Below are 20,156 nucleotides of genomic sequence, written 5' to 3' on the forward strand. Positions count from 1 at the left end.
TGAGAAAAGTCAAGCGTGCAGCTGCCAAGATGCCACTTGCCACCAGTTTGGCCATATTTCAGAGCTGCAACATCACTGGAGTGCCCAAAAGCACAAGGTGTGCAATACTCAGAGACATGGCCAAGGTAAGAAAGGCTGAAAGACGACCACCACTGAACAAGACACACAAGCTGAAACGTCAAGACTGGGCCAAGAAATATCTCAAGACTGGTTTTTCTAAGGTTTTATGGACTGATGAAATGAGAGTGAGTCTTGATGGGCCAGATGGATGGGCCCGTGGCTGGATTGGTAAAGGCAGAGAGCTCCAGTCCGACTCAGACGCCAGCAAGGTGGAGGTGGAGTACTGGTTTGGGCTGGTATCATCAAAGATGAGCTTGTGGGGCCTTTTCGGGTTGAGGATGGAGTCAAGCTCAACTCCCAGTCCTACTGCCAGTTTCTGGAAGACACCTTCTTCAAGCAGTGGTACAGGAAGAAGTCTGCATCCTTCAAGAAAAACATGATTTCCATGCAGGACAATGCTCCATCACACGCGTCCAAGTACTCCACAGCGTGGCTGCAAGAAAGGGTATAAAAGAAGAAAAACTAATGACATGGCCTCCTTGTTCACCTGATCTGAACCCCATTGAGAACCTGTGGTCCATCATCAAATGTGAGATTTACAAGGAGGGAAAACAGTACACCTCTCTGAACAGTGTCTGGGAGGCTGTGGTTGCTGCTGCACGCAATGTTGATGGTGAACAGATCAAAACACTGACAGAATCCATGGATGGCAGGCTTTTGAGTGTCCTTGCAAAGAAAGGTGGCTATATTGGTCGCTGATTTGTTTTTGTTTTGTTTTTGAATGTCAGAAATGTATATTTGTGAATGTGGAGATTAACTTATGGCTGGAGCACGAGGGGAAAGACTTTCGCCAAGCCATAGCTAATTGGCTACAGCGCTTAGTTTCTGGTCTCCCCTGGTTGCTCAGCTTACTTCACCCGCTCGCAGAGGCTTTCTTTCTGGACGAGCTTCACTTTGTTTGTCCGGCCTCTACCTCTCGCCTAGCAACTACTGTTTCGCTGCCTGGCCCGACTAAGGATATTCTGCCCGGCCCGTCGACCCAGCCTTCGAACAGGAAGCGGCAATCGCGCCGTCGACACCCCTCGCCACAGTCGGACACCAGGATTTCAGAGCAGCCGGCTGTGGTGAGTAGGAAGGACAATATTACTGGTTTGAACTGTGGGACTGTTTACTCGGCGGTTGTGGTCTGTACAGCAAAGGACAATAAGAACTGCTTATCAGCTGTTCAGTCTCCTGCTCAGCTGTCTTTACTTCTTTACCGCTGGAGGGTCCGAGGGGCCCGTTCAGCAGTCTGTCTCCGCTGGAGGGTCCGAAGGGACCCCTCCAGCCGTCGCCTGCAGTGCCAGGCCTGCAGTGCGGCTTCCGTGCCGTCGTCTGCGGTTCCATCGCCTGCAGCTTTCACGCCGTCGCCTGCAGCGCCGCCGTTAGGGACTTCCACGCCGGTCCAGCCTCTGCCTCGCTGTCTGGTCCAGCCTCTGCCTGAACCACCTCGCCTTTGCCGGCCACTTTCCAGGCCTCTAGCTGGATGTCATCACCGTCGATGGTGGCTCCCTGAATGAGGTCGCCGCTCTCTTCCGTGCGACCGGCCTCCGGACCTCCCTCGGTTTAGGTTTTGTCAATTCTGTTCTCGCCACCCTCGCCTTTTGTTGAATGTTATCCTCCTCAATAAAGCTCACTCTCATCAGAAGCTCAAGACACTCAAAGCGCTTTACAACGCCACTATTCATTCACTCTCACATTCACACACTGGTGGAGGCAGCTACAGTTGTAGCCACAGCTGCCCTGGGGCAGACTGACAGAAGCCAGGCTGCCATATCGCGCCATCGGCCCCTCTGGCCATCACAGGTAGGCGGTAGGTGAAGTGTCTTGCCCAAGGACACAACGACCAGGACAGAGAGAGCAGGGGATCGAACAGGCAACCTTCCGGTTACAAGACGAGCTTCCCAACCCTCTGAACCACAGTCACCTCCTGATGCATAGCCACCAGGTCAGCCGCTATCCGGGATCTGTCACAACATGACTGGGTTTTGGCACCACTTTAGCAAGGACCCAGACTGACAGTTTTTCCAGCACGTGACTGTTTTTATGTGTGCAAACCAGTGTGCATCACATTTATTGGCAGGCTTTTCAGTCCCACTCTCTCCAGCCCAATGCTCCTCTCCTTGGGCAGCTTTCCAGTTGCCTTCAGTGCAGCAGAAAGCTCTTCTATCCAGTCCCAGCATCCTACTCATAGGGGAGACATGATTAGGATATGGAGAACAGCTGTGTGGATCAGCCTCCCCTGACACACACCCAGAGCCCACTGCTCCACCCCTCTCTGCAGCTGCCACAGACCACAGGCTGTATGACCAGAGGTTAAACAGACAGAAGGCCACACAACATGAGGGAGGAAGCAACAATGAAAAGAGGGAGATGCAGACAATATGTCCACAGAAGGAGATCGAGGCAGCATCTGGGACCTGTGAACAGATACAGGCATGTTCAAGACCCTCGTGATGGGGAAGAGACCAGGCAGCTCATTGTCCTGCCAAATATACGAGAGTCAACACAAACTCAGGGTGGCATTTCAGTCTGATGAGGAGGAGCCATTATTGGCCCACAGTGACTCAAGAGAAACACTTGTGCACCCTGGGAAGCCCCAGCAGCCTAGACCTATTGTAGTGTAACTAGGGGAGGATTCAGGGTCACCTGGTCCAGCCCTAACTATATACTTTAGCAAAAAGGAAAGTTTGAAGCCTAATCTTGAAAGTAGAGATAGTGTCTGTCTCCTGAATCCAAACTGGAAGCTGGTTCCACAGAAGAGGGGCCTGAAAACTGAAGGCTCTGCCTCCCATTCTACTTTTAAATACTCTAGGAACAACAAGTAGGCCTGCAGAGCGAGAGCGGAGCGCTCTAATAGGGTGATATGGTACTACAAGGTCATTGAGATAAGATGGGGCCTGATTATTTAAGACCTTGTATGTGAGGAGCAGGATTTTGAATCCTGGATTTAACAGGAAGCCAAAACAGGAGAAATCTGCTCTCTCTTTCTAGTCCCTGTCAGGACTCTTGCTGCAGCATTTTGGATCAGCTGAAGGCTTTCAGGGAGTTTTTAGGACTTCCTGATAATAATGAATTACAGTCGTCCAGCCTGGAAGTAATAAATGCATGAACTAGTTTTTCAGCGTCACTCTGAGACAGGATATTTCTAACTTTAGAGATGTTGCACAAATGGAAGAACGCAGTCTTACATATTTGTTTAATATGTGCGTTGAAGGACATGTCCTGGTAAAAAATGACTCTATTATGTAGAGGTTTGATTCCCAGTCATCGTATATTTGTTACTGCCCCCGTGGCGGTTTTATGAGGAACAATGGGGAAGAAGAAGGTTCCAGTTTTGTACAGAGCCCCCTTGCCCTTGTACTCTGTGAAAGTGGACCCTGACACAGGGCTGGTGATCAAAAAGTATATTCCATGTTCTGTTCTGATTGGATTAGCCAACACAGGCACGGTGGCTCATAACAGACAAATGGTGCACAGTGATCATTTAACCAGAGGATCTACAATAACTTTAGTCAGAGATGGAGAAAGAGATAAAGCAGACAGGAGAGGAAGAAGAGAAGAACTGCAAATGACATGTAATGTGTGTTGATAAATTATGTGTTTTCATCATGTGAAACATCCTGAAAAACAAACTAACTTGTGTTATTAAAATGTTGCATGAAAATCCAGGCCAGTTTTGTGCAGGATAAACAGATTAGCTGTGTGAGCGTGTCTGCAGATGCTCAGACTGTCCCAGCTCATGGCATCTGGATCTGTTCACAGCAGCTTACTTTGATCTGCATACACACAGCTCTATAAACGCTGAGGCATTTGTAATGAAATAAGATCTTTCTCCACATTTGATCTTCATGTTCTGCCTCCTACATTTAATCTACTGAGGTCACGTTTGAATAATTAGATTTAAAACGAAATGTAAAATTAGGATTCAGCTTAATCTAAATGATGAGCATGGACATTATAATAAAATGATACATTTTATATCTAATTTTATTCAGTGTATGATGACAAGATGCTCCTGTCATGGTCAGCACTGGTCTTTATTTACCCGTTGCTATGTTGAATCGTAGTTTCGGGGCTCTATTGATGATGCCTTTCTTTGCCTACTATGGCACTCAGCAGAGTGAACCTGAGCGCTTCAGTGCGTCATTCCATTGAACCACACTGAATTCACTCTGATCAGCTGTTGTGGAGCAGGAAGCTCGGAGTTGTTCAACTTGGAATTTATTTTTAAACTCCGTTTGTTGAACCTACTTCTTGGAATCAAGTCAACACACGACACCAGACGGTGGCGATGATGCACCGTTCGCTGTTTGCCCACCGCCATTCCTTCTTTTAAGAGAAAGAAGAAGAAATCTTAACGCCTGGTTAGCTGCTGACGTGTATGTGCGTGGAAGTGTCAGTGGATATCGTTTAGTTCTTTCCGCGACAGTTCAAAATGAAATCATTAGATTGAGCTCGTACCTCGATGGTAAAATACGAGCCGAGGATAGCGAGGACTATCAGCACAGGTAGGTGTCCAACATTTAAATCACTGACCGGCTAGCCGGCAGAGCTAAAGCGCTAACTGTAGCAAATACAGCCGAATGCTATACATTAGCAAACCGTAGCGGTTTAAATACACCATTAACATGGTTCTGGTTCCGTCGCTGCCACCGTTTCCTTTCACCTCATGGTTTTTCATTCAGTCGCTGCTCAGCTGCTCTTTAAAGCACAGAGTCCTGCTGTGTAGCTTCTCAGCCGTCCAGGTTACAGTAGCCTTAGAGCTTGAAAGGAAGGTAACTGCACTTATTTTCAGGGTTTTTCTTTTGTGACGACATTTCGCCTCTTCCGTTTGATCTCTCCTTCATTTCCCTTAAAACTGAACAAACGTCTTGGAGAAGGGACGAAACGTGTTCAAAAATCCAATTGACCTTCTTTTCAAGCTTATATGTGGGACTCAGTAGCTTTCTCAGTCCGACACGCCAGCACATCATCAGCTGCTGCTTCAAGAAACACGATTACTACATTAACCCAGAAACTAGTAATACATGAAGGAAGAGGACATCAGCCACGCAGGTTTCATTCCAATGAATAGAGTGGCTTTTATATAGTACTTAAGTTAATTAGCTTTAAGCATTTCATCTGCGTACAATTCATGGCCGTTTAAAGTGGATGTGAAACACTACATATATTAAGTGTAATTTACACCATAGAGCCTTAAACACACACACACACACACACACACACACACACGGCTTTAACACTGTCAGGGAAGCGAGAGTTAAGATCCTTCAGCATCGCTACAGGAGGAAAATAATGCTACATAACATTGTGCTTGATTGTTTGGGATTTATGACATGTTTTAGAGCAGGGCTACAGCGTGTATATTAGGCTAATGCATAGTGTTTGTGATAAGAACAAACCTCAATGTCTCATGTGGGAAACAGTGCTAATCATAGCTGTATTTACATAATAAAATAATCCAGGGTTGGGGTTAGAGGAAGCTGAAGCATCATGCAGATTCTAACCAGCACCCAGTTATTCAGCATGAGCATTCATGCAAAACTTGTGTGTGCACATGCTTCTGCTTCACACTCAACTTGACCTGTAATGATTTGTCCATCAGTCTGCTTTGATGTTTTTCAGCCTGTTGGCTCTAGTGTTATAAAACCCCTCACTCTACTCATACTGTTGTATTAATATCTAAATGCTGTTTTTGCCTCCTCAGGGTAACAAAGCGTCGCACAGCTGCACACAGGAAGGCACACAGCTGCTGCCCTCACCAGCTGCTGAACAGCAACACACACAACAACACTTTATGAGGACTTTCCAGAGGTTCGCAAGCTCCTGTTTAAACCTGTATTTTTTGCACTATATTGGATGACTTGAAAATAGTTATAATAAAAGAAGCCAGAAGAAAGAGCACATTGGAGGAGCTTAAACTGATAATGGTTAGTCTTTTGCTAGAAATATAACCTGCTCAAAAAACATTAAGGGAACAGTTGATGATCATCACGTATAGTCGGTTTCACTTCTGACCTTCAACTCTGGTGCAAATAAAAGTGCAAACAGGTGTGCTGGTGAGGCAACAAAACAAAAGCAACACTAAATCTTTTTACCCACTAAAATGCTCGGCGTAGCGGTCTGGAGCTCTGTTATACTGTGGACTGAAAGTAACAATGGACGCAGCGTATGTGAGACAAAGGGAGAGATATAGAGTCTGCAGCACTGTTCCTGAAATCGTCATTAAAGCCTTTACTGGGAAAAGCCAGCCTTAAACTCAGGAGTGAAGACGGGCAAACGTGGTCGCTGCTGTTTGTTTAACACAGTGAAATGATGCAGCTCACAGCTCCGGTTTTATATCCGATACCTGCAGCAGACGGGCGAGTCTAAAGGGGGGCATGGGGTTTCACGGCTTTCTGAACATGTTTCAACTTGAAAGTGGAATAATATAAAATATTGCATTAATATTTAAACATTTTAAAATAAAAGCTTTCTTTTTCACAAGCCAGAAAAAACGTACATGGGCCATTAAACTCTGAGCCACTAACCTGAGGGTTGTAAGGTTGGACCCTGAATTATTGTTAATATGATTTCATGTCAACACCAGCAAAACACCTGTTTCCAGCAGCGTGCTCTTAACGTCACAAAGCCTTCCAAGCAGCCAGAGTGAAGGTCATTATTTTATGCTGTATCATTTTGTTTGATTGGAAATGGAAGTTGCTGGACTAGACGTGACTAAGATGGTTAATGGTTGCACTGTTTAATAAAGTTCAGGGACGCCATCGGCATCGCTCAGTGTAACCTCTGTAGCTCCAGCAGAGGGAGGACAGACGACGTCACAGATGAACTTACTCTGTTTTCCACAGGTGTGTCTTGGCAGCTTTGTGAGGAACAATGGGGAAGAAGAAGGTTCCAGATTTGTACAGAGCCCCCTTCCCCTTGTACTCTGTGAAAGTGGACCCTGACACAGGGCTGGTGATCATAGCAGGAGGAGGGGGGGCCTCCAAGACGGGCATAAAGAACGCTGTGGTCAGTACTGAAGATGGGTGTTGTACAGTCGCTGTAGTGTTGCTGTGTCATTGTCCTGATAAGGCTCATTTATGTGATCTAATAACGTATACCAGGATGATCACAGACAGCATGCTACGGTAGTTTACATGCACACATGAGTTCTTCTGTTCACTTGTGCTTTTCTTCTTGTATTTCTTGACTCTCTGGAAACAAACTAACAAAAATAGTGTTTTGAGTGTGTTTGGTGAGAGTATCCTGATACATGATGCACACTGAGTTTGTATCCATAGTACAACAATAGCAGACTGATGTTTGTGTTTTACAGCACTTCCTGGATCTGCAGCTCGTTGGGGAATACCAGCACAGTGCCAGTCTCCTTCACTCCCATGATACTGACACACGTGCTACCATGAACATGGCTGTAGGTAAAGGTGTGATTGCTGCAGGACAGGATGGGACCTGCTGTCTGATGCAGTTTAAACAGTGCACGCAGAAAGAAGCCAAAGATGCTAATAAAGATGGTGAGGCACACTGCTACAAGCTAAATATGCTAAAATGACACCTCTTTATTGTGTCTGATTCAATTTAATGTTATATTTCCCAAACAGCAGCTACAGCACTGAGCATGAAGAAAAGGGTTTTATGGTCTGAGACAAAGACTGAACACCTTCTGTTCAAATAAAAAGTGTCCTCTGTGCTGCAGGGAAAAGCAAGCAGCAGGGTAACGCCAGGCTACGAGCTGGGAAAGGAGACAAGTGTGGACAGGATGGAGTTACACCATCTGGAAACATGTCAGATATGAAGGACGAGACGATTCACATCTCTGTGACCGCTTCAGCTGAAGTGCAGTCAGACCTGAACCCTCAGGATCCGCTTCAGAAAGTCGTCAGGTTCAGTCCTGACCAGAGCCTGCTGCTAACTGGAGGCACCGATGGGCACATCAGAGTCTGGGAGGTAAGACTCAATCATTTCAGCCACAGCTGTTAAACATATACAGTTAGCTCCGCATAGACAGAGACGGTGTTTTCTTCTAATGTTGGTTCTGAACATTACCACAATGAAGAACACTTTCAGCCTTCATGCAGTGAACAAAAAGATTGCATAAACTGAAGCATTTCTTTCAAAAACACAATCCTGTCACTTCAGCGGCTCAAAAGTAATAAATAAACTAATAACTAAAGTATTGATTTCAGGGCTTGCAAAATCGCTAGTCCGACATCCCGGGGCTTTTTCCAGTCGGGTTACTAAAATCTATCTCAGCCCTGCCTGTCGGGCTATCATAGGAAGGTGCTTTTGCAAATGTAGCTGGGTAATTGTGTCATTAGCATCGATGAGCCTCTGTCAAAATGTGATGTATTGAAATCGCGTTTGACTTTGCGCTTGTTTGTTGCTTTCACTTTCATTTTGTGATCGCACAAACTGTATAAAGAGCAGCAGTACTGACTGGTGAGTGAAAAGCCGACCACAACGCCGAAAAGTTCTGACAAATCAGACTACGAGGCGCATCTTTTTTGGTTTCATGGACAAAAGAATTTCTGTGGCTGGGATATGACGAGCAAAATAACATCATGTTCTGCAGGGTGTGTCGTGAGTTTTTGAGTCGACAAGCGCCTTTGTTACTGGGACCAGTAATTTTAGGAAAGACCCCATCAGAACCCGTGAGACATCTGTGCATCACAAGAAATGCATTATTGCCCAGTCTGCAGCATCTTTCCCAGAACAAACACCAGTTGCAAAAAACATACTAAAAATAAACCAAGCACAACAAGAAGTCCTGAAGAAGCTGTACCAGAACTGCGTACCATGTTGCAAAGAGTGAACTACCACTGGCAAAATTTAGCCGTCTTTGCAAACTTCAGAAAGCAAATGGCCTCGATCTTGGTTCCACTTGCCTCAGTGACCATGCTTGCAGAGAGTTTATTGGAGCAGCAGCACAAACTTCAAGACACCGGATTGAAAAGGAAATTCAAGAAAGCAGGTTCTTATCCATTCTTGCAGATGGCAGTACAGACACTGGTATAATAGAACAGGAGTTGGTTCACGTCAGGTATGTGAGGGATAATGGTGACGTAGCCACATACATGATCAAACTTCAGCCAGTCAAGAGTGCAAATGCTGCAGGTATTTTAGAGGCTTTTGATGAAGCAGCGAACACCATGGGTATCAGAGAAGATACGTAGAAGGAGAAAGTAGTGTGTGCAACTGTTGATGGCGCTGCAGTGATGATGGAGAAAACAGGAGTAGGTGGGAGACTGAAACAGAGGATACCCCCACATCATAACAATCCACTGTGTGCCACACAAACTAGAGCTAGCTGTGCTGGATAGTGTGAAAGGCTGTGAGTACCTGGTGAAATTTGAAGATACACTGAAAACCATCTTTAAGATGTACTACTATTCCCCAAAGAAGCGAAGAGAGCTGACAGAGATAAGTGAGCTGCTAAATGAGAGGCTGGCACATTTCAGTGGGCTGAAGAGCACACGGTGGCTCCAAGCCGGCGGAGATGACTGAAGGCTGTGGAAAAAAATTACACTCCCACTGTTGTTCATATGGAGAACATGGCAGAAGGAAGTGATGTCAAAGCCGAGGATGCAGCCGAGGCTAAGGGGGTGGTGCAGGAGATGAAGACTGAGAAATTTGTTCGCTTCCTGCGTTTCATGTTGGACTCCAGTACCATCTTATCCAAGTGCTGTACGGATTTTCAGCATGATAACCTAAACATCACACGAACCAATCAGTTAGTTGAGAGCACAACATCACGCTTACTCAGCCTAAAAACAAAACCAGGAGAATATCAGAAAAGCTTGGACACAAAGTTCACAGCGAACCAGGATGGTAGCATTTGCTACTGTGGAACTCAGCTAACAAAAAGTCAGCGACCTGCTAGAAGAGGTGAGGGAACAGACAAAGACACCTTTGGTGCAGAGATCCAGAAGATTATTGACAACACAGTCAAGTACATGGACAACAGATTTAAAAATCTGCGTGGAAAAGCCTCTCTCTAGTTTCAAGGTTTTTGACCCTTCCACTCTTCCCTACCCCAGAGAAGAGCTGGCGAATTATGGGGATGAAGAGGTGGATTATCCTGTCACACATTTTGCCTGTTTGCTAGATGAGAAAGAGAAAATTCCACAAGAATGGATGGATGGATCTAAAAGTGTGGCTTGCAGAACGCCGGGGTAGCAAAGTAGATTGCTTGTACAGAGATCATCTCTCTGAGAATCCAGAACATCTCTCTCATATCTTGTTGCTGGTGAAATTAATGCTGACACTTAGTCCATCGACAGCCATCTGTGAGAGGATTTTCTTGCATGAACCGAGTGAAGACAAACATCGTACCTCTCTACACCCTGAAACACTGAATGACTGCATGCAACTCTCCATTAATGGGGAAACAGTTGAATCTTTTTGCCCTGACAAGTCGATTCGTTTCTGGATGTTTTCTTGGAAAGGTTCAAGACACCTGGATCATAAAACCCCGACAAGAAGAGCAGTGAAATGGAGGGCAATGCACAGGAAGAGAAAGCTGATGAAGGAGATGCTATGCCCTCAACGTCGAGTGGCATTTTCTCATCCGTGACTTGAGTGGAAATGTCAGTTCAGGATCTGACACAGGCTGATTCATGTCCCACACAGTTCTTACAAGTTCACAGAAATTTCTGTTCAGGTAGAACCAAGTATTTGAGTTGGTGATTGTAATTTATATACAGTTGTTGTAATTTTTGTTTTAACATTTTTTTGATTGATGTTTTGTTTCCTTTACAATATTATACAATAAAAATAATCTTTTTTTATTCGGGCTACTTAAATTTACTTTGGGCTACCAAAAACTGAAGAGTGACTGGCCGAAGGGCTAGCAGGGATTTAGAAACTTTGCGAGCCCTGGATCTCTAGTACTTGGTTGAGAACCCTTTGCTGGGAATGACAGCCTGGAGTCTTGAACTCAGGGACATGAGCAGGTTTCCTCTTTCTAATACTCTGCCAGGTCTTTACTGCAGCAGCTTTGCTGTGTGTTTGTGGGTCTTTCTGTCCAAAGTCTTCGATAGTTAAATGCTTAATTGGGTTAAGATCAGCTGACTGATTTGGCCATTTGAGAATATTCCCCTTCTTTGCTTTAATAAACTCCTGGGTTTGTTTGGCTGTGTGTTTTTGAGTCATTGTCCATCTGTATTATGAAACGCCCCCCAATCAATTTGACTGGCGTTGGCTGCATTTGAGCAGACAGTTTGTCTCTGAACACGTCAGAATTAGTTTGGCTGCTTCTGTCTGTGTCACATCTATAAACACCAGTGTCCCAGCACCACTGGCAGCACCCCCAAGCCATCAGTCTCCACTGTGCTTACAGATGTGATGGCTTTGGGTCATGAGCTGTTCCACACCTTCTCCGTGCTTTTCTTTCTTGCCATCGTTCTGGTAGAGGTGGATGTTGGTTTCATCTGTCCAAAGAATGCTTTTCCAGAACTCTGCTGGCTGTTTAGGTGTGCTCTCTTTTGTTTCGCTTTCTTTTCTTTTTTCTTTTTTTGCAAACTCCAGTCTAGATTTTTTGTTCTTGAGACTTATGAGCGGCCTGCACCTTGCAGTAAGCTCTCTGTATTTACTTTCATGTAGTCTTCTATGGTAGACTTGGATACGCCTACCTCCTGGAGAATGTTGCTTGGTTGTGAAGGGGTTTCTCATCACCATGGAAATGATTCTGCGATCATCCACCACTGTTGTCGTGGACGTCCAGGTCTTTTTGAGTTGCTGAGTTCTCCAGTGCTTGCTTTCTTTCTCAGGATGCACCAAACTGTAGATTTTGCCGCTCCTAACAGTGTGAGTGTTTTCTCTTTCCGCAGTTTAAGGGTGGCTTGTTTCACCTGCGCAGAGAGCTCCTTTGACCACATGATGTCTGTTCACAGCAAAATCTTCCAAATGCAAGCACGACTCCTCAAATCAACTCCAGGTCTTTTATCTGCTTGATAATGACAGAACGAAGGAACTGCCCACACCTGCCCATGAAATGGCCTTCGTCAGTTGTCCAATTACTTTTGGTCCCTCTAAAAAGAGGGTGGCACATGTTAAGGAGCTGAAACTCCTAAAACCTTCATCCAGTTTGAATGTGGATAACCTCAAATGACACTATGTCCATATTCATAATGTAACTATAACTGGAATGTTTCAGTAAATAAGTATTAATCACATCTGCAATTTTCTAAGTACATATATTTCTAAAGGTGTTACTACAGATGTTGGTAACAGCCCATCCAATCCATGCATGCAAAGAAATCAAGCATAGCTCTCTATAATGTTAATATTATGTTAAATAATGAGAAATGACACAGGGGAGCATTGAAAACACGAAGAAAGGCATGAAACCAGCTGAAATCTCAGTCATTAGAAAGCAATCATTCAGTGCACGTCTTGTTGTTGTCGGCAACAGTGGTTACTGAAGGTAAACATGAGCACTGGGGTGATAATCTGCAAGTGGAAAGAACGTGATTTCACTATAAACCATAATAATGTATTTATTGTTTTTGAGCTCAGTATTTAGTGGAGTGAGATGTTATAAGACGCTGGTGTATTTGTCCTGCAGTGGAAGAATAAAACGTTGTCTTCACCTGGTATGTCCTGTTTCAGTTTCCTTCCCTGAAGAAAAAGTTTGACTTCAAAGCACATGAAGGAGAGATCGAAGACTTGGATATAAGTCCTGGGAACAAGGTCAGTGTCAATATTTAACAACACAACTTGCACCACTAGCTACTTGATGAGGTGAACCTGTTCATCTGCTCATTAATGCAAATGTCTTATCAGCCAATCACATGGGAGCAAGCCAGTTTAGTTTTATTTATATAGCACCAAATCACAACAAGTTATATCAAATCACTGTAAGGTATGTAAAGTACCCTACAATACAAAGAAAACCCCAACAGTCATATGACCCCCCCTATGAACAAGCATTCTGGCAACAGTTGAGAAGAAAAACTCCTTTTTAACAGGAAAAAGAGAGCCAGAGATTAATAATGACTAATAATTGAATCCAGAGTGATGGATAACCACAGAGTGAGTCTAAAGGTGAGTGAAGAAGAAACACCCAGTGCATCATGGGAATCCCCGGCAGCCTACGTCTATTGCAGCATAACTAAGGGAGGATTCAGGGCCACCTGGTCCAGCCCTAACTATATGCTTTAGCAAAAAGGAAAGTTTGAAGCCTAATCTTGAAAGTAGAGATAGTGTCTGTCTCCTGAATCCAAACTGGAAGCTGGTTCCACAGAAGAGGGGCCTGAAAACTGAAGGCTCTGCCTCCCATTCTACTTTTAAATACTCTAGGAACAACAAGTAGGCCTGCAGAGCGAGAGCGAAGTGCTCTAATAGGGTGATATGGTACTACAAGGTCATTAAGATAAGATGGGGCCTGATTATTTAAGACCTTGTATGTGAGGAGCAGGATTTTGAATTCTGGATTTAACAGGAAGCCAAAACAGGAGAAATCTGCTCTCTCTTTCTAGTCCCTGTCAGGACTCTTGCTGCAGCATTTTGGATCAGCTGAAGGCTTTCAGGGAGTTTTTAGGACTTCCTGATAATAATGAATTACAGTCGTCCAGCCTGGAAGTAATAAATGCATGAACTAGTTTTTCAGCATCACTCTGAGACAGGATATTTCTAACTTTAGAGATGTTGCACAAATGGAAGAACGCAGTCTTACATATTTGTTTAATATGTGCATTGAAGGACATGTCCTGGTCAAAAATGACTCCAAGGTTCCTCACAGTGTTACTGGAGGCCAAGGATGTTTGATATAAAGGAAGGTTGGAGATTGGCCTATAATTAGCTAAGACTGCTGGGTCTAGAGATGCTTTTTGAGTAAAGGTTTAACTACAGCCAGCTTGAAGGCCTGTGGTACATAGCCGATCATTAGAGATAGGTTGATCATATTTAAGATTGAAGAATTAATTAATGGCAGGACTTCTTTGATCAGTTTTGTAGGAATGGGGTCTAAAAGACACGTTGATGGTTTGGAGGAAGTAATTATTATAATAATAATAATGGATTGGATTTATATAGCGCTTTTCAAGGCACCCAAAGCGCTTTACAATGCCACTATTCATTCACTCTCACATTCACACACTGGTGAAGTTATTGAAGTTAACTCAGAAAGATCAATTGGAGAAAAAGAGTCTAACTTAACATCAATGGTACTAAGAGTAGCTGTAGATAATATTACATCTGTGGGATGATTATTGGTCATTTTTTCTCTAATGATAAAAACTTTATTTGTGAAGAAGTTCATGAAGTCATTACTAGTTAACGTTAAAGGGATGGTTGGCTCAACAGAGCTCTGACTGTTTGTCAGCCTGGCTACAGAGCTGAAGAGAAACCTGGGGTTGTTCTTATTTTCTTCAATCAGTGATGAATAGTAAGATGTTCTGGCTTTACCAGATTGCTTTTTTTTTTTTCTTTAAATAAAAGCAAAGAAGTAAAATTATTAATAAGATAATTAACCTTTGTAGCGTTCAGGTAGCTGCTCAGCAAATTTAGGTCTTTGGTTAAGATGACCTGCTAAGAAATGTGATTTTGGGCGTGGCGTGGTTGTTGATGTCAGGACTTGAAAAGAGAAGAAATTGCTGATTTACTGGGATTTTCCTGCTCACCTATCTGTCATTAGAGTGATCTGAAAAAGAGAAAATATGTCATGACCGGCAGCTCACTGTCAGAGGAGAATGGTTGAACGTTCGAGTAGACGTCTACAGCAGCAGACTGGACTACATTTCTACAATTGCTGTTTCCAAAATTGGACAACTGAACACTGAAAAATCATCAAATTCGAAAGTAACTTTTTCTACATCTGAGTGCTTTTTGTCTAATACACACACACAGTAACACTCTGAGTGCATCGGGAGCAACTTGGCGTTCAGTGTCTTGCTCAGCGATACTTTAATAAGCAGACTGGAAAAGCCAGCGATCACAAACCACCGACTTTCCAGTCACAGGCACCCTCATGACCTCCTTAGTCACTAGATTTCTACAAATGTCAGTCCCATCTCTTCATCACCTTTTGGAGTTTTTCCCTCATGGATGTGCAGCTGACAGATATACAGCATCTGTGTGCTATGATGACAATATAGATGTTTCAAGCACCTTGTTGAATCTGTGCCATGAAGAATTAAGGCAGCTGTGGATGCAAAAAGGGGTTCAGGCACGGTGTAACTTAGTAGCCAGTTAGTGTAGATGGTTCATCAGTAACCTTCTGTCTGTTGTCATATAGCATCTGGTGACTGTTGGTCGGGACTTTGCCTGCAGTGTATGGAGTGGCAACCAGTTGTCTATGAGTCTTAAATGGCATGAAACCATGTCTCAAATAGATGAGAAGACCTATCGATATTTGGCTTGCAGGTAAAACCTAATCTAGCTTGTTCTTCAATCAAAGAGCATCTTAGTGTTTCATACAGTACGGTGCACCCAGAAAGCATTCATGCTTCACTTGTTCCACGTGTTGTTACAGCCTTATTCCAAAACGCATTAACACAATATCTCACAATGATGCAGTGAAACAAAGTTGACTGGAAATTTGTTTAAATTTGAAAAATATAAAATGGGACACTTCCACAAGTACTGAGTGTTTGTGACGGAGCTCCTGCGTCCTGTTTTCATCACCTGTCAGATGCATTACTCAAGAAAAGTGATGCAGCATGTTACTTATTTACTCACTACAGAAAGTAATTTGTTACACTACTTGTTACATTGCATTGAGATCTGAAAATGGCTGTGCACTGTTGCTCCCCATCTAAGCTGACGGAGCTGCACTGTGCGCGTCAAGCTTGTAGCATTTAACAGCTGCCAGAGGTGCTTCAGCAAAGTACTGAGCAGGCTGTACTTATGTACCAGTGTGCATCTTAGTCTTTCATTTTTTAATCAACTTGCAAAGCTTCAAGCAAACTTTTCCATTTTGTGGAGTTTAGTCTGCAGAATGTGAATGTGTAAAATAAATGGAATCCATCCATAAGACTAAGAGATGAAAAAATGTGGAACAAGTGAAGTGATGAGTTTCTCAGGTGCACTGTACAGACGTCTGTCAGTAACAATGACTGCATGGTTGTCTGTTCGCCTGTTTCAGGTTTGGAAAGGTTGAAGACCAGAAAGATGCCCTGAGACTTTACACCGTGCAGATCCCCCATAAACGAGACAGAAAACCTCCCCCGTGCTACCTCACCAAGTGGGACGGCAGGAGCTTATTGGCCATGCTGACGGCTCCCTGCGGCACGGAGGTCATCTCCAGTCTGGCTGTCAGGTAACAGCTTCATAAATGCTGACATGCAGACTGGCTGTTGTGTTTGTTGAGATGTGGTATGACTACGATGTCTAACGAGGCCCTCGTTTCTGATTTCAGACTTTTTAATCTGATTTAGTGCGACCTAAGCTCTGCTCCTACAGAGGCTGATTATCTGCTTTAATGTTGTCACGTCCTCACAGCGTGCGGCTCTGAATACTGTCGCTCCTCTGAACAAGTCTCAGACGTCCTGGCTCTAACTCACAAATACACAAGTAACTAATCAGTAAGCTGGAGAGGAAATGTCTTCTCACTAATTTAGAGCATTTTCATTTAGCCTGGAGAGTGTGTGAAAATGAGAATAGCTCCAGGTTTTTCCAGCACTGTATCCATGGCGACAAAGAGGCTCTGATGACTGCTCCTTTTTAACCTTGAATAGTAATGACTTCATCAATAAAGTTGTAACCATTACACAAAACATGACTCATAACAATCCCATAGACTTCTTACTGTATACAGCTACTTTCACTGATATTTATTATTTAGACTCTGTCCGAGTTTACCTGCAGAATCACTTTTAATCTTCACCCTCCGTGTTCATTTTACATCGTTCCTACAAGGCTGCTCAAAGACATCCTGCCATTAGCTCACTCTTCGATCTTTATCACTCTTTATTAATTATGTATGCATGTACATTTAGGATGGCAATAATTAAGCTATTACTCAAAAAGCATCTCTAGACCCAGCAGTCTTAGCTAATTATAGGCCAATCTCCAACCTTCCTTTATATCAAACATCCTTGAAAGAGTAGTTGTCAAACAGCTAACAGATCATCTGCAGAGGTTTATTTGAAGAGTTTCAGTCAGGTTTCAGAGCTCATCACAGCACAGAAACAGCTTTAGTGAAGGTTACAAATGATCTTCTTATGGCCTCTGACAGTGATGTTTCTCCCACTGAAAACATCCAGAATCAACCTTTTGGGATCTTAATATTATACAGATTTACTAACTGTAACCCTCTAGTTGGGGGATGGACAAGGTACCTCTGGGTTCAGGCAGCAAGGATGTTGGCACTGTTCTTTAAGTCCTGTGGTTTATGTGATGGTGACTCTTGTTCTAACACGCCCTATAGTCTAAAGAGCTTGGTAAGAAAAGTGTCTGGACCTCTTTAAGTTGCTTGAAGACGTTTCACCTCTCAAGCAACTTAAGGAAGTCCAGACACTTTTCTTACAAGCTCCTTAGACTACGATGACCTGGATGACCGAGAACCTTCACAGACAACACGTCCTATAGATGTTTACATTGGATAGTGTGGAGGCACTGCTCCATCTCTGTACTGCTTTAGCCTTAGCTGTCTTTTAGACGTCCCCTTTACTAATTTTCATCACTAAACTGGACCTCTGAACTAAGATGGCGCCCACAACAATGCTAAAGTCAAGGTCTTCAGTCAGCAACCATTAGCTGTGCACATCTTTTATCAAAAGTGATTAGTGTTTCTCTGAAAGCACGTTTGCGTAGCATATTGAGTTTGGAAAGGCAAGTCGGACTTGAAGCTGTTTGCTTTCTTCCTCGTAGTGACTCTGGAACATTTCTTGGCCTTGGAACTGTGACAGGATCAGTAGCAATCTACATCGCGTTCTCCCTACAGGTGACACGCTGCACTTACAGATGCATAAATCCAACAAGCAGCCATGTTTTTAACTTATAACGTGGTGTTTGTATGCAGAGGCTGTATTATGTGCATGAATCACACGGCATCGTGGTGACAGACCTGGCCTTCCTGCCTCACTCCATGAAAGGCAAGAACATCAAGGGGAACAATGAAACAGCCCTGCTGAGCGTAGCTGTGGACAGTCGCTGCCAACTACACCGTGTTGCCAGAAGAAGTAAGTCTTGCATCATCATTTATTGAACATGTCTCATAATCTCAGAGCCTGTTCATCATTTCCTGTGTTCTCTCCAGGATACTTCCCTGTTTGGCTGGTGTTGTTCTTCTGTGGTGTCCTGGTGGTGGGAGTCGTTCTCCTCCTACAGCACCTCTTTCCAGGGTTTATTTAAGTCGTACATGTTGCCACGAATGAGCATTTAATCATCTCTCTGCATCGGCGGACCTGAGTTCAGCCTTCATGCGTCCCATCACTGCACCGTTACTAAACCAAACCTGGACAGCGTTAAAGGTTTATCATCGTTTAAAAGCCGGATTTTCATTGGATTGTTTTGTGAGGACGTTGCCTTTTATTAAAAAAACGTTCACAGTGAATGATCCATTGACTTTGAGTAACTTTAAAAAAATGTTGGCAGCAGAGACATGAATGATGACAGAAGCTGCTCGTTGGTTAAACATGTTTTTGTCTGGATTCAGCTCAATATAAATAAAAATGAATCAAACTGAAATTGTTTTTCATTGGACGTCTGAATTCAGACGTTTCCTGTGCGAGCTTGTGTCGTGTTGCAGAAGAATAGCAAGTCTGGCTTTATGAACACCTGAACAGCTTCTTCAGCCTAAGGACAAAAATAAGACTTAAAAAACAACCTGATTCCATTTGGTTAAATAAAAGAATAAAAACTAATAAAAACCAATGATTTTAGCAGTTTACTTTGTGCTTCACAACAGTGACTGTTCAAGCTCTACATTTTACAGCAGTTAGTTTTAAAACCCTGAAGTTTATTTGAGCACAGTAGAAACTTGCTGTTGAACTCATCCAACAGGTAAACGTCTCAGATGACCAGACAAACCTTTGATTGTTGGGTCTTAACTTAAAGTATTGTTTCTTGAGGCGACTGTTTGGTCCTGTGTGAATAAAACTGAATAAAACAACCACATAAAGGTTATTTTAATTTATAAAGACACTGGCTGTAAACAGCTGGCCTGAGACACAACAGACCAACAGGACTAATCATTAGTGATAGTATGTCTTCATCAATAAACTGCAAACTTGCCTTCTCGTTAGAGAGCTCGAGCTCTTGTTGCATTAAGCAGTAGCTTTATTTCAATGATCTTAATATTTTTTCTGCCATCAGCTGTCACGATGTTTCAGCCTCTCGCCTGGATAAGGTACCTCTGGGTTCTGGTAACAGGGATGTTGGTGCCTTTGTGGATGGGTCTGGTTGTAGCACATCCTGCAGATGTTCGCACTGGGATCTGGGTAGTGTGAAAGCTGCACCAAAAACTGCATGTACTTTAATATGCTGTTTTCCCTCTCCTTTCAAAACTGCATGCCCAAAGTATTTTCCTAGAATATTATTTGGAAAGTATTCCCAGCACTTCACTCGTCATGTTACAGCCTCACTCAAAAATGCATGAAATCTTCACATCACACACAGTGCAGAGAAGTGATTGTGTGAATATTAGACAACGCTTCAGTAGAAAGGACAGAAACAAGTATACCTGCCCAACTAAGAGTTTTCTTTCTTGTTCAAACTTCTTCCACTGATGGAGGACGCTGATGTTTGGACGCTTCAATCCTGCAGAAATATTTGTACTTATTCTCAGCATGATGTATATTTTACAGTACTGCCTAAATTCTTGATTTATGATTAAAAACCAGCTTCTATTGGTTCTTGGCTTTAAAAAATAAAATCAGTCACCTATTTAAAAAAATGCTAATGGTTGATATTTCCTACCTCTTGAGCTTCAGTAGGTGGCACTAATGTGATGGCGCAGAGCTGCTAACATGAACACTAGGGATGGGTATCGTTTAGGTTTTATCCGATACCGGTGCCAAACCGGTACTTTTGAAACGGTGCCGGTGCTTAAAGAATGAAGAACACAAACTTTGTCCAAAAACCTCTCATGTTCAGCTGGTTTTTTTTGTAAA

The 20,156-nt window shown here is 43.4% G+C and overlaps 1 protein-coding gene across 2 annotated transcripts; it reads left to right on the forward strand.

The window, feature by feature from the left end:
• The first annotated feature begins 4,247 nt into the window (after positions 1-4,247).
• preb (prolactin regulatory element binding) lies at positions 4,248-18,732 on the forward strand. 2 transcript variants are annotated; one of them, XM_080308660.1, is made up of 11 exons: positions 4,248-4,610; positions 5,810-6,032; positions 6,951-7,113; positions 7,421-7,616; positions 7,799-8,049; positions 12,712-12,792; positions 15,338-15,465; positions 16,187-16,360; positions 17,914-17,986; positions 18,065-18,224; positions 18,302-18,732. In XM_080308660.1, the coding sequence occupies exons 3-11, from the start codon at positions 6,979-6,981 to the stop codon at positions 18,394-18,396; spliced, it is 1,293 nt and encodes a 430-aa protein (XP_080164786.1). In that variant the 5' UTR covers positions 4,248-4,610; positions 5,810-6,032; positions 6,951-6,978; the 3' UTR covers positions 18,397-18,732. The 2 variants fall into 2 exon arrangements, with proteins under 2 accessions (XP_080164786.1, XP_026040270.1); XM_026184485.2 differs by having other exon boundaries at positions 5,810-5,916.
• Positions 18,733-20,156: the final 1,424 nt, after the last annotated feature.

Source organism: Astatotilapia calliptera, chromosome 11 (genome assembly GCF_964374335.1).
Source record: "Astatotilapia calliptera chromosome 11, fAstCal68.1, whole genome shotgun sequence".
Classification (NCBI taxonomy): Eukaryota; Metazoa; Chordata; class Actinopteri; order Cichliformes; family Cichlidae; genus Astatotilapia; species Astatotilapia calliptera.

Coding starts and splice junctions, on each gene's coding strand:
- preb (XM_080308660.1), top strand. CDS start 6,979: ATGGGGAAGAAGAAGGTTCCAGATTTGTACAGAGCCCCCTTCCCCTTG. Junction 7,114..7,420: donor CGGGCATAAAGAACGCTGTG/GTCAGTACTGAA, acceptor TGTGTTTTACAG/CACTTCCTGGATCTGCAGCT. Junction 18,225..18,301: donor ACACCGTGTTGCCAGAAGAA/GTAAGTCTTGCA, acceptor TGTTCTCTCCAG/GATACTTCCCTGTTTGGCTG.